Source organism: Sinocyclocheilus anshuiensis, unplaced genomic scaffold (assembly GCF_001515605.1).
Source record: "Sinocyclocheilus anshuiensis isolate Anshui unplaced genomic scaffold, SAMN03320099.WGS_v1.1 scaffold542, whole genome shotgun sequence".
Lineage (NCBI taxonomy): Eukaryota > Metazoa > Chordata > Actinopteri > Cypriniformes > Cyprinidae > Sinocyclocheilus > Sinocyclocheilus anshuiensis.
In genome coordinates this window covers 1902444-1916815 of record NW_015547685.1, presented here as the reverse complement: position 1 = coordinate 1916815, position 14372 = coordinate 1902444, and the positions used below count along the sequence as shown (strand labels likewise).

General features: G+C 38.0%; 1 protein-coding gene across 1 annotated transcript in view; it reads left to right on the top strand.

The window, feature by feature from the left end:
* The first annotated feature begins 6060 nt into the window (after nt 1-6060).
* Nucleotides 6061-14372, top strand: part of LOC107703266 (RGM domain family member B-like) — an 11552-nt gene continuing 3240 nt past the window's right edge. The window contains exons 1-2 of the mRNA XM_016505823.1: nt 6061-6536; nt 11545-12071. Of these exons, the coding sequence (XP_016361309.1) occupies nt 6431-6536; nt 11545-12071 (633 nt within the window). The 5' untranslated portion in view covers nt 6061-6430. The remainder of the gene's footprint in view (nt 6537-11544; nt 12072-14372) is intronic.

Genomic DNA, 14372 nt, shown 5'->3' with positions numbered 1-14372 from the left:
ATCACCAATAATGTAAGTTACAGCCAACAGGAGTATTTAAATTGATAGTTCACCCAAAATGAATATTGTGTCATCATTTACACACCCTCATGTTATTCTAAGCCTGTCTGACTTTCTTCTGTACGGAGCCCCGGCCCGCATGCAGACACAGATATATGGGGGGGGTATAGATATCATAGCCACGAACAAAGGATTCGCTCCCATGACTTATTAATTCATGGCCACGCTTTATAAATTCGGTCCCTCATTTTAGTTCAGTCATGGCCACACTGTACTAATTCATTCCCTGGTCACTATGATCTAAAACGAGGAAACAAATTAACTGTGGGACAGGTCTTTCACTCGAAGAAAAAAAATCCATAGAAAAACGAAAAAGGTACCAGTGATTTTCTGCCAGGACATTATCCGTTAAGTTTACAGACATTTCCTTTAACCCAGAAACACAACACAATACAATGTGTAAACTGAATTATGGGTAAAACACCTGTGAAAAATCAGTACAGAAAATTCCTTTTCTTAGAGTACATGGCAACAATATCTTGGGTGTCACAGACCAAATTAAAACCAGTCCCACTCCAGGTTTCCATGCTCACGGATGAGAGAAACCCCACTTCATGTGATCCTGAAGAGAGAAAACACAAAACCACGCTCCTAAATCACTCCGCTTCAGCTCTGCTTTTGAAAGTTGAGCGAGTGAAAACGAAACAACAGCACCTCCAGCACTGAACTGTCACCTCAGTTTAGAAGACCAGAACTAACAGTTGTGTAAAAAATAGTTGTTCCATGGCATTTTTTATCAGTATGCAGTGACTGTTTTGTGAACTTGCCAAAGACCATTCAATCCCATTTGGAAAATCACATGTCCATGCCGAATATAACAGCACTGGATGCGTTGCATATTTTCAGTAATTGCTTTGGCTGAGGCAGTGCTCATTGAATGCTACTGTCCACGGCTTAGAATGCTTTCATTTTTGCCAGGTGCTGTTGCTAAGCCAACACCTGTGAAGTTGTGTAAGGCCCTCTTGTGTGACTGTGGTAAATGCCTTTACTGCCAAAAACTGAGCAGGAATGCAAGAGATGTGCCTCATTAGTTTTTTCTTCAGCTGCATTTTTTCGGAATTTCTATGTGTGTGCTTAGGAGAGAAAGAGGGAGCTTGTGTATTCGGCCAAGCCCTCCAGGAGGAGGCGTATGCACGGTCCAGGCACACGGGTGCATGCTCGTGTTTTCGTATTAGCGAGTGTGCGTCTGCAATGTGCCTGTCTGTGTGTGACTGTAGCGCGACCAGCCCCACACTACCTTCTAGAGGGACCTTGCAGCTGCACAAAGAGACCCTTGTCTTGAGGTGTCACAGAACAGTATGTATCAGACACCATATTAAATGTCCCCTAAGCATAGAGGAAGTCTAGCGAGGGGTGAGGCCTTGCCAGGGAGCCACCAAAGAGGCTTTTGACAGTGGCCAAAACAGATGGCTGGGAATGGGGAAACAAGGTCAAAGAACACCGAACACACTCTTTCCACTCCTTTCTCCTCAATACATTCGATACGATTGAGCATCATCTGATGTTTGCCTCTCTTTTTAATTAAAATGGATGCTTTGGAATAGGAGCTTCGTTGTTTTCCCCCCAAAGGTGCTTAAGGGGGGAAGTAAAGATAAAAGAGTGGCTTTGTGTCTGGCCGCTGAATGAAAAGAACCACTGTGTTGACTGTTCGGAACAAGACCAATCAAAGATAACCTGTGTTCGAATGATAAGAGCTACACCCTTGGTTCAATGATATGTATCTACATGGAGGTTTGATAACTTGTGATAACATGACCTTCGGGTGGTCCCATTGGTGTGATTATGGTCGCCACAATGCGTGCGGACCCTCTTACGTGTTTTCCAGCTCTATCTGCTGTAATCAAATGCTTTCCTGGTTCTTTACTGGGTGATTGGTGGGGTGCGATTATCATTGTGTTTCAATGCATGTCGATCACAATAATGGAAACTCATTAGAACGGTTAATTTAGAGTGCTTCATTTAGTGTGCTTCTTTCCATGCTGCACATTAAACACAGCAAGAGTCTTTGCAAAATGAGGGGCAATAATTACTAATGATAAAATGAACGCCATCCGTGAATATATAGCCTTTATTCTTGTACATGTGAAATTACTGTCAAATCAGTGAGCCTGATGTTGTTGTTAGATCAAAATATCCAGTTTCTGAAGTAGTAACAATTAATGCAAGATTTTGTAGGTCAACCTCAAGAGTGATTCGGACAGTAAGATGTATTATACATTAGACATGTACAGCTGCAGAACAAGGGTGACTGCCGGGACGTGGAGGGGCTGTAAGACTATCCCGTTGTCCTGTTACCGTGGAGGGCATGGCACAGGGCTCGCCTTTTTCTCTGACTGACATGAAAGTCTCTGGCAAGTTTAGCCATATTGCATTGATGTTGTCACTGAGCTGAAATGTTAGGGTCAGCTCTTAGTGGGAGTTGGGTTCAGGCTCCGGCCTTTCCTCTTGCAGCTGTGCGGAGGATTGTTGTCCGGAGCTGGTATGCTCTCAAGCTTGTCTATTGATGTATTAGGAGAAGTCCAGCTAGGCCAGCTGGACAGGCAAAGCACAGTAACTAATGTCGCTTTTCCACTGCATGGTACGGCTCGGTACGGTTCACTTTTGGCGGTTCACCAAAATGTGACGTGTAAACTCTGCTGATCACGGATTGGCCGGAGAGGATCGTCACTACCTGAGTCACTGAACTTGTGACACAAACACAACAGAACCGCTAGATTTAAATCAGCACAGCCAGCGAAGGATCGAATGCAACTGTTTTGAACAAGCACGCCTTTTTTAACAACCAAAAAGTGGCTGTTTCGTTGTCTGTTGAGGAAGTACAGACGTTCCTCTCGTTGATAGCAGAGGAGCGGATCCAGCGAGAGCTTGATGGGGCGACGGCAATAGAGGCGGCGCAACTATAACGACATGTGAATAATCCCGCCCACTCTAAAGCGGTACTGAACTGCAGTGGAAACGCAAACCGAGCCGAGCCGAGCCGAGCCGTGCCGTGCCAAACCGAGTTGTACCACGCAGTGGAAAAGCGCCATAAGACTGGCCTAGAGCCCAATGCCCTACAGTATTGTCAAAGGAAATCTGTTTCAAATATGATGCATATTTTGTTAAAAAGAGGAAATAATGTATATCATTAACAATACAGATTTCATATTGCACTTTTAGGAGGTTGGGGATAAACTGGTGCACTTTAGAAACCATCTGTTTTTGCATAGATTTAGTAAATCACCAAGCAAACAGGCCTTCACACTCACCCTTTGTGATTACTGGATTTTTATCTATCTGTCTGTCTGTCTGTCTAAAAATGAGAATGAACTTCTTCATTCTTAAGTGAAACTCCCAATCACACAGAATGACTGAACTTCACCTGTGAAATTTCGCAGAGCAATGGTAATTGTGATCATACCTTAAGGCTTTGGCAACTATGTATAATTTGTGTCAAGTCGTCTGTTAATTTATTTAAAAATATATATAATATTAAAAATGCATTTCACACATTCAGTGCAGTTTTTATCATTGAGATTCTGTTATAGTTTTTGTAATATTTTGAATTAGTTTTTATTTTTGTATTTTTCTGGTTTCATTGCATTAGTTTCATTATTTTTTTATATATTATTATTATTATTGTTGTTGTTGTTGTTATTATTATTATTATTATTATTATTTCAAATATGCCTATATGGTATTTATTGTTTTATTTTGGTTTTAGTTTTACTTTTTTCAGTACATCAAGTTAAACTAAATAGATTTATATTTTATTTTAATTAACATTGATTTTAGTTTAGTTAACGAAAATGGTTTCTTTATGGTTTTAGTTTTAGTTAACTTTAATAACCTTGATTCAGTGACTTGAAAACACCTGTTTTGTGATGAGCACATTTTTAATTTCTCTATAAAAATTCATTTTGAAATTTCTTTAGACACAATGTATCACCATGATTTTTAAGAAAATTATGAATGAAAGCTTGCATATACCATCCATCAAATTAGTTAATGACAATTACAATTTCAAAGTGTATGCCTCACAGAAATACTTTGTGGTTTGTCAGGCCACTTCGAGGTTATAATAGTGACTGGCCATTGACGTATATTCAGATGTGCCAGAGGGGACCAAGCTGAGGCCCTGACATATCTGAATGCATGCTCTCCATGACCAATCAATAAGTCATTATCACTGCACTCTAAGACAATACACACTCTGTGTATTGTTTAGGCTTATGGGACACCAGCATTAGGACTTCAATATCATGCTCACGCAATTCAGTCAACCTGGATGTTTCCCTCACCTAAAATATTTTGGGGCTTTTGGATAGCAATTATATAATCTATAAAAAAAATGTGATTATATAATCTATAATCTAGTTCCCAAGCAGTGTCACACTAAAGTGAGACACAGGTCACTGTTATGACCCAAAGAAATCCAAAATCCCTCTAATCCTACAGCTGGCCAAGTACTTCTTACAACTCGCCTGATTTTTGACTGACCACTTAAGCAGTGGCAGAAAAGGAATTGGGTTAAAGCCAATAAACTTTAAAACCCCACATGCTTACACACTGCTATTCCATTAAACTGCTGTTCCAATACTCTAATCAATTTACAGACAGCCTGCTTTGCCCTCTACCACAAAAACAACTAAACACAGAAGAATTTCCAGTATTATCATTTGAAACAAGGAATCCCTGTGAGCCGTATAGTACAGCATAACCCAATTCTGTGTATTTATATAAAAATGGGTTGATGTTTGGTCTCCTGCATTCTCTTGGAACTGATTTTGTATTGTATTGACAGTGTGGAGCTGGTCTTGGATTTCTAACACTGCTGCTCCCCTGCTGGACGGCAGTAGCGCTGCTTTCTCTACAGTGAGAGGGAGTTTGTGGCCCTATAAATACCACTTGCACTGTAGCTGTCCAGCACAGGAAGTAGGTCTGTATTAATGTCTTGTAAAGTCTTGTGGTCTTAGAATGTTATTGCTATAAAGCAGCTGATGATATCATCCTATAATTGGCTGAAGTTTCTTTGTCTGATTCTCAATATGAATTTTCCTCAAATATGCAGCTTAATTACACCCTTATGACTGTTTATATCTTCACTAACCTGAATGTAAGCTCATAAAGTAGTCTCATTATATTTTCCATGAGACATTCTTTCAGCTGTAGGCTATCTCTGTTAGCAATAACACGTATACTGTAATAATCCACATTTTTATTGTGCCCTTTTACTTTAGTTTTCATTAAAGCTTTCAAACTTTTGACTTTTCGATGTAATTTATTTTTATTTTTATCTGTAATGTATCAATTTAGTTTTGGGTTTGCAGTGCATTATGTACGTCTGCATCTTTATATGCGCATGTTAACACTCTTGTATTGAATGGTTTATTGAAAAGAATTGTGCGTTCTTTAAATTTAATGAAGAGAAGTTTGATAAGGTATCTAATTTTATTATACCATGCATCAAAAACTAGAAAAATAATGAATTAAAATGTATCAAAAACTACAAATATTTTTCATAATTTTTTTCATTTTATTTTATATATACCTGGAGCCTTGAAAGTTTAATTGTTCGATATGTTTTATTGTAATTAATGAAAATGTTTTAATTTGGGTTTTGTTTACATCATTGTTAACTTATACAGCTCTTATAATTTCCATGAATCCAGATTTTGTTGTGTTAAACTAATTAAATTCAATATATATATATATATATATATATATATACACACACACACACACACAGACACACACACACACACATTTATATATTACCTAAATCTTCTTAAAAATATATAAGTGTAGTGTCATGATAGTCAACTGAGTTTGCTTTATTCTCAAAAATATAAAGGAAACAAAAACACCCCAGGACCGCTGCATCTAATTTCTCCCTGCTGAAAGTGAGAGCTCTGCTGTCAATCTGCGGCTGGGGTGTATTGTTTAAGGGGCGGGGCTTGTGTGTCAGTGTGGGCGGGGTTTCCGCTAAACTCTGGGTTAGGTTGATTCACTATGGATCATTGGGGAAAGACGGGGCTAGATTTCCTTGTGGCGGAGAAATCTGATGTGTAGGCATACTAGGCAACATGACTCGGGCGATCGCGGGGCGCAGATTAATTTTAGCACGTAAACAAAATACTTTCGTACTGATTATCTTCACCGAATAGATAAACGAATACAAATTAAATAGCGCTTTTTCTCCCGTGCTCCAGGAAGAAGTGTTTTGGATCGGACTTGCCAAAATCACTACTTTGTTTTTCTTATGGACGGTTTGGGTTACCTAAAAGTAGTCGCGACTTAACAGAGTTACGCATCCCTACGTTACGTGAAGTTTGGAGAAGCGAGGCCCGATCTCTTGACCCGTGGAGTACTCTCGAGTCTCTCTGGATGGATGGGTATGGGGAGAGCAGGATCTTACTACCCCGGGGCTGAGCGCCTCGTCTCTCCGGTACTACATCTTCTAGTGCTGTGCACCCTCTCCTCTCTCACTCACCTAGGTAAACACAGTCTTACCACTTTATGCATGATTCATTGGACGTAAACAAGTAAAATATACATTAAAACACCTATATAAAGTAGATTTTGTCTTGAGGGTGTGTTCAATTCTCGCTTGTATAATATTAGATTGGATTTACGTGCTATATTGTGACAGTGCTGGTTAATATTCAGATATGTCCTTACAAAAAAGTGGATTCTAGTTGTTTATGTGACGGTTTTACAGTTTGCGGCAGTGTCCTTCATCTGTGTCTTCTTCTTGTGTACACTAATTGTAGCTTTATTTCCAATAAAAGTAATGCATTGATCTACGCGTCACTCTTGCGCTTCACTGGATTGGTTGCTTTTCAAAGGAAATTAAATATGTATGAGTGATCGTAATATTAATTAATTTCGCATCGTATTCATGAGTGATTGTGTGATTCGGTTTAATTTGTTGTTTGCTTTTGTTTTTATGATGGCAGACCGCATACTGCAAATTGCACATCCATCTAGCTTTTGATCTGTTTTGTTATTTATTTAGTTTTTAAGGCACTGATAAATGTTTTTTTTTTATTTTTATTAATGCTCAGTTGCAATAAGAGAAAATATGTATGTATGTATGTATTTATTTATTTGTTTGTCAGTTATTTTGGTGCCTTTGACCAGTTTGGACAGACTTAAATGATTTTGTTGAAATTGGGTTGGCTTCTGAGTAGGAGACTGTGAATACTACACATTTGGTGCCCTGTTTTCACTTGGCACCTTGTCAAGTGCTCCACTTTGGGTGTCCTGGCCATAGACTGTATTAATGCCATTGTGAATTAAGAAGATATGGAATGCTGCTGGGTGTCCATTGAGCAGTCACACCTTCATAATTAATTTAACATGGACCGCGGGCAGTCAGGCATTACGCAATTCACTGTTCCTCAATGAGGCAAAAAATATGAAATGGATCAACTTAAATATGTTTTTATTTTTTAAACAATATTTAAACTAACCTATTAGTATTTTATATAGAGTATGAAATTTACTTATTGTGAGCATTCCCAGTATCACTGTCCCTTTCATGCTCTTAAATGCATAAACCATAAACCAGTTTTCTACAGCTGTACATGTTTGCTTTCCTTTTAGCTGCAATATGCTAAAGGTATAATGTAATATTAAAATATCTGTGAAATATTTTTAACAGCAGCCTATATTAAGTGTTTCATTTGGTAAGGAAATAATGTGGAAATAAGGAATGTAGGATTTAAGAAAACATGCATACAAAACGGAATACTTTTTTTTAAACAACATACAGCATGCTTGCTGTTCTTTGATTTCATCTTTGGCTATTAAATCTGGCTGTATCGTCTCTCAACTGGTTTAGTCCCAAATATACATCTACCCCTCGGTGGTATTTGATTGGATTATAATCTTGGCAAAAGCGAGAGACAGTTGCAGCTGTTCGGTTTCTTTTTTTCTTTTCTTTTTTCTTTTTCTTTCTTCCTCTGTCTTTTCTTATGTCCAGAATATTGCTTAATTGTTTAGCGATTGTATGATTTCACAGACTACCTGTGCAAAGGAACCTTTTAAAACTTGTTAAATAGACGCTTTTGTGGTTTACTGAGATAAATCTTACTAATACATTCTAAAATTAGCCTACTGCACCATGGTTCGTTTTTATTTGTCTGATTTAAACTAGCGTATTACACCAGATTCCAAAGTTCAGTGCAACACAGTATGTGCTCTGAATTTAAGGCTGGAGATGTCATTTAGAGTCTTGTAAACCCCCCCTGCTTTCTCCAGATCTTCGCGTTGACTCCTGGAGAAGGCGTGGGCCTGTTGACCTTTCTGCCCTGGCCAAATTCCACATCTTGAAATTTCACTCCGCACACACTCTTTGGGCCCCTCTACAGCTGAGAATGGCTGCTCAAACGGTCGGCCACCTTGAGAAAATATTTCCAACGTCTTAATAGCAACAAGGGTGTGCACTGTGCTCGAAACGAGACGGATCACCCCAGCAGCAGGATCGCAGAAATGTACTGAGCCTGTGACACAAACATTGTGTTTTCTCCATCCTGTGATTTGCTGTGCTTTTATGTTCTTTGCAGGAACAATATAAGCTCTAAAAGTTGTTTAAATAATTGAATATTTTATTCATGTAATGTGTAGTTGTAATATTAGAGATTTATTGATGAAAAAATATTTTGAAATAAAAAATAAATATATTTCATTCTAGGTTTGTGGATATTTTAGGATTTGCCTTGCCTTAAACCGCTGTAAAAGCAGTTCAAATGAGCCTTTCTTTAGATTTCTGGCATTTCAGTGTTTGGGTTTAACATTTGTCAGGACACTGAGACATTCTAACACAAAGTGTGATTTTTTTCCCTCCTCGTCTGCCAGTACTAGCTTAGGATCTGCTGCCCCCAACTGGGGGTCCCCTAAGACGTTCCTTGGAAGTGTTTTGCACAGAGGATGTAGTCAGTAGGATATAAGGAAAATCAATCTATTCTGCACTTTTTTTAAGGGTATGACTGTGAATTCAATTGCATTCGGTCACTTACACCAGGTTTTAAGGGGATTGTCAGGTGACAAGCTAATTGCATTTCAACAAGCGACCAGTAAAAACAACTCAAGTCCAGGATTGCTGTGAATTGGATTATGGTCGGGTGGCAGATTTGTCGCTTTACTGCGTGCACTGAAAGCGCACACATGTAGACTTTTACAAAAAATGGTCTACATTCAGATTACACCATATTCCTCACAAAATATCATAGATTTAAAAACAGACAGCCTTCCCAACGCCTCACGCCATGCTGCTACTAGAAACAATGGAGGCACATGCGTTCGATGGGCGACGAGGTCACATATGGCCTCCATGAAAAGCCTCTCTGTTTCTCCGTGATATGTAGGACATACCTAGCTAATATGGTTACATTCGCAGCACAGTCTTTGTGGTTTCATACCCTTGCCCATTTGCCCGGGTCATTATTCTTTATTTTCCAGCTATTTGTTGGTCTTTCGACATTACTTGGTGCGCATCTGCTTTGAGCATCCACTTGGACTATAAATGGGAATGTGCCGGAGATGGCTTTGTCTTGCATGCCTTGCCAAGTATTTGAGTTTTTTTTGTTCTGGTACAGATGTCACTGGAGCCTTGCTTGATAAAACACAGTGGGAGGTGGATGGGAGCAGGGACTGCCTTTTTCCTCTCCCTTCCAGCCAATGTCTTTCTAGCACAACATCAACATGGCTTCAGCCAGGCTACCGTATTGTCTTACAGCATGTTACTGAAACACAATCTAGCCCGTGCTTTGTCATGCCTCCTTCTCCTCCAGCGCCGACTGCAGCACAACACGGATCAGCCGATCCGCTACAGCACTCCGCATCATCTGATAATCAAATCAGATGCATTTGAATCCGCTGCGGTCGGAGTTATTGGCGTGGCAGGCAGAAATGGGTGGCCCTGACTGTGTGAGATAGAGTCATCACAAGCGTGTTAATGGAGAGGCTGCAGCTGATATCAGATTAGGACGGCCTCTCTCTGAGCTAATGCAATTGGGCCGCACTCAAAAGTGAGGCATTAAGACTCTAAGTGATGCAGTGTGGAGGCTGTTGTCCTTTTCTAGGAGATGTTGTTTTGCTTGTGCCGTGTCACTGGTGGCTAATTGGGGGCGGCGCGTGACATGATGACAAGATCTTGGGCGTATTTTTGACAACAAGTGTGTATAAAACCATAAAAGTGTTATTGGCTCGACTCCAAATGAAGTAGTATTCAAAGAAAACACTTTTAATTGTTACTCTTTGACCACACCCTAATGACGCTTTGAGGTAAATAGTTGCATGTAGTTTGCATTCCATGACACTTTTGTGCTTACAAGCACATGTGCTGGCTTTTTGTGGATAGCTAAAGCCTCCTGTGCTCTTTTTCTCATTTGAAGTGCCGTTTTATTTGATTTTATTGTGGCCATAAGCATTCTCCTTTGTAGATAACAGGAGGTTTCACACGCTTGTTGAGCCGACTGTTAATGTTTCTAGACCATAATGTAAAACACACATGGAGTCATGCTGTGAAGAAACACACAGTCCACTAGCACACCTTATTATGCTTAAGCAGTTTAAAGTGGTTTATGACACGAGTCACAACAATAGATGTTAGAAGGTTGTAGCTTGTATTTTTTTTCATAGTTAATGTGTTCAACTGGTTAAATCAGTATTCTATTAAACGTCTAGTTTAAAACACATGTGCCAAGTTCTTGGAAATGTTCTCTTTAAATTCATGTTGGTTTCATATGGTTTTGAAACACTTTTCAAGAAAAATTTAAATTTAAATTGTCATGTACATACATAATGTACATTGATATAACAATCAAGTAAAAAGGAATAACATTTTCCTTGCAATATGAATTCATATGAGTGTACTATTTTTTTAGGGTAAAGCGTATTTTTATGAATAACATGAATTTATAAATATCGTTTTTCAAAATGTCATAAATATACTTTTAATATGACATTTTACAAGCTGAACTAACCTTGCCTTGTCATTAAAAAGGTCAAATTATCATCTAATATTTTAAGAGACTTATTGACCTTGAGGTTGTCATGAGCATCTGCAGGCTTATTTCTGTGATATCATTTACTTTTTTATATTTTTTACAGTATGTCGCTTGTGTCACATGACTTTATTAGATGCATCACATGACTTTGATAAGGAATTTATTTTTTCAAATATTAATAATATTATATAAATGCTTTACTCCCGTCCCTGTGTTGTGTGTGTTTTTAACAGAAATAATAAAAAATGCATGTCAAAGTATTTTATTTTATTTTTAAAAATTTAATGATTTTTTTCTTTATTGTGGTAAAGGAACAGTTGTATCATGCTGACATTTAAAAAAAAATATATTAAAATTAAATTTAAAATGTGCTCATCATTGAAGAGGTGCGTTCAAGTTGTTCATTATATGTTTGAGTTGTTGAATTTTTGAATAATATTTTTTCAAGTTTTCTGAAATAAAGATTGTTAAAATTGTTGTCGTTTCTCAGGTGAGAGCCAGGTCCAGACTCCACAGTGCCGTATCCAGAAGTGCACCACTGACTTCGTCTCTCTCACTTCCCATCTTAACCCTTCACTAGATGGCTTTGGTACTGAGTTCTGCAAGGCGCTGCGAGCCTATTCCGCCTGCACCCAGCGCACGTCCAAGAGCTGCAGGGGAAACCTGGTCTTCCACTCTGCCATGCTGGGCATCAGTGATCTCATGAGCCAGAGGAACTGCTCCAAGGACGGGCCAACATCGTCTGCTCATCCCGTCATCCCCATTGAGCCATGCAACTATCACAGCCGCCATCACCAAGCAATTCGGCCCGGGACAGGGACTGGGGCTCCAGAGCACCCACGACCAACCTACCTGTTCTGTGGCCTGTTTGGGGACCCTCATCTTAGGACTTTCAAAGACCATTTTCAGACCTGTAAGGTTGAAGGGGCATGGCCTCTCATTGATAACAATTACCTGTCAGTGCAGGTCACAAATATTCCAGTGGTATATGAATCCAGTGCCACAGCAACCAACAAGGTGAGTTGTTTTCTTTTTTATTATATAATTAATATTATATAAGTCTTATAATTCTTATAAGAATTATGTGTTCATTTCTTTGGAAAAAGTTGATTAGTTTGTCAGAAGTGTCTTGGACATGCAGCATATTTATGTTTCAAAAAATAAAAATTAAAAAGTTAGTAGGACTTCACTTTATGGTTCAGTTCATTATAGTGTTGTTAATGTTAACTAAAACTAAAATCAAAATTAAAATAAGCATTGTGCCCCACTTACTTAATTCATTGTATGAACAAAAAACATATTTCAGAAATCTTTTTTTGTGTTCCATAGAAGAGAAAAAAATGATAAAGCTGTGGAACCACATGCGTTTTATGTTAAAATGTGTAGTTTTCCTTTAAACTATTGAGTACTTTGGCACACTGTTGTTATTGTAAACTAAAACTATTAAAAATGGTTTTCTTTAATTGGAATAAAGCTGGAATAAACTGAAATAAAAATAAATAAAAAACTAATAATGTGACAAAAACGCATAAAATGAAAACTAAAAATATAAAAATAAAAGATATTAAAATATTAATAAATACTAAAATAGTATATGAATAATACTAAAATAAAAACATTGAACAATATATAATGTTTTGCTTACAGAATATATTAATCTAGGTTAATTTGATCAATTTTTGTTAATTGTTCATTCACATTCATTCAAAATGTTATTTTATACGAATTGAAATGTTAAAAATATATTAGTATTCATAGAAATTAACATTAGCCATGTCAAATAGATGCTGAAAATGTATTGTTCATTGTTATTTCAGAGCTTGAAACATTTGAGCCGAATTTGATCCTAGACACATGAAATTGCAAGAAGTTTTTCTTTTATTTCTAATAAAAATTTTAAAATGTTACATTGTTTTTATCGTTGTTTGAAGTGTGTGATTTCTCTCTATATAAGAGTATATGGGTAAGATTATCAGAAAGAGCTACAGAAAGCAGATAAGAATGTTCTCTTTCAACTTTGACCAAGTATTCACAGGTGCAAGTAAAACAAAGCGAACAGCTCTAGTCTTATGACTAACACTTGTGACCAACGTGTCTGTGAAATTCTAATATCATTAATGACTGGAAGCCTGCGCTGTGGCGTGACCCATAATAAGGTGACTTTGAAAGAAGCCTCTGTCTTCATTTTTCCAAGTGTGGGGCTTATAGGCAAACACTCAAAACAAACCCGCTTACACACACCCATTTCAAATGTGCTGATGCAGAATATTGACTGCTGGCGACATGTTTACTGATTTTTATAACCTGAAGTAGATGGAAGCTTGTGAATATTACAGCCTTAGCACACTGCATTCGTCAGATACTCGCTTTTTGTTCTCAAAGTAAAGCAGTTGAGCTCTTCAATGGACAGATGTGGCTTCAAATGCTAAGTTTGGCCGCTGATGCTAATTACCTCTCGTTTGACCCCTTGACCTTGAAGGTGGGGAGCCATTATTAAACATTTGCAAGTAATTATTAGCACACACTGCTTTTCAGCTGCCTCACCTTATGGCCAACTGGTCATCATTTTTCATCCTTGTCCTGTGTACAAAGCTGCTATTCATCCGCCGCTAATGTAACGCCACACTTCTTGTTAGCCAGTGCTACCCACAAGTCTTAGAGTTTCACGGCTGTGTACTGGCTGCATTTTATTGTTAACACTGGCAGGGCGAAAGGGTTTGCGGATCTGTAAATACATGTAATATTCTAAACAACTGCCGTATACAGATCTTAATTGTTTTATCACGATAAAGTAATTCTCATTTTCAGTCTCGGGCATAAAACCACTTTAGTCTTTGTAGGTGAATTGTGTTATTATTTTCAGTATTAATAAACATTTTACTCTCCCAGTGTAATTTGCAGAGAATAAAAAGGCCATTTGTAGGCTGATTGCTCCAAAAACTAACACTGTGGTGCTGTGAAAACATTCCTCTGTTTGTTTGTGCATTTTGACCGGACCAACAGAGCAACATTGACTCAACCAATGGAATGTGTTTGTGGCGAGAATATCTATTTGTCTAACCAAAGGCAGATATGGAGAGTGTCCATGAAACCAGTTGGAAAACTGTCATTATTTTTGCAATTCCCATTTGTTGTTACAGAGGTAGGGATAGACTGATAAAATAAAATAAAACCAATAATTTTTCAATTAAATTTTTTTTTGCATGTACAGATAAATGGCACCTTTTGGTGTGACTTAACAGTATTAAAGGGGTGGTTCACTGTTTTATTTCTAGGCTTGATTGTGTTTATGGGGTGCAGTCTAACATGTTAATGCTT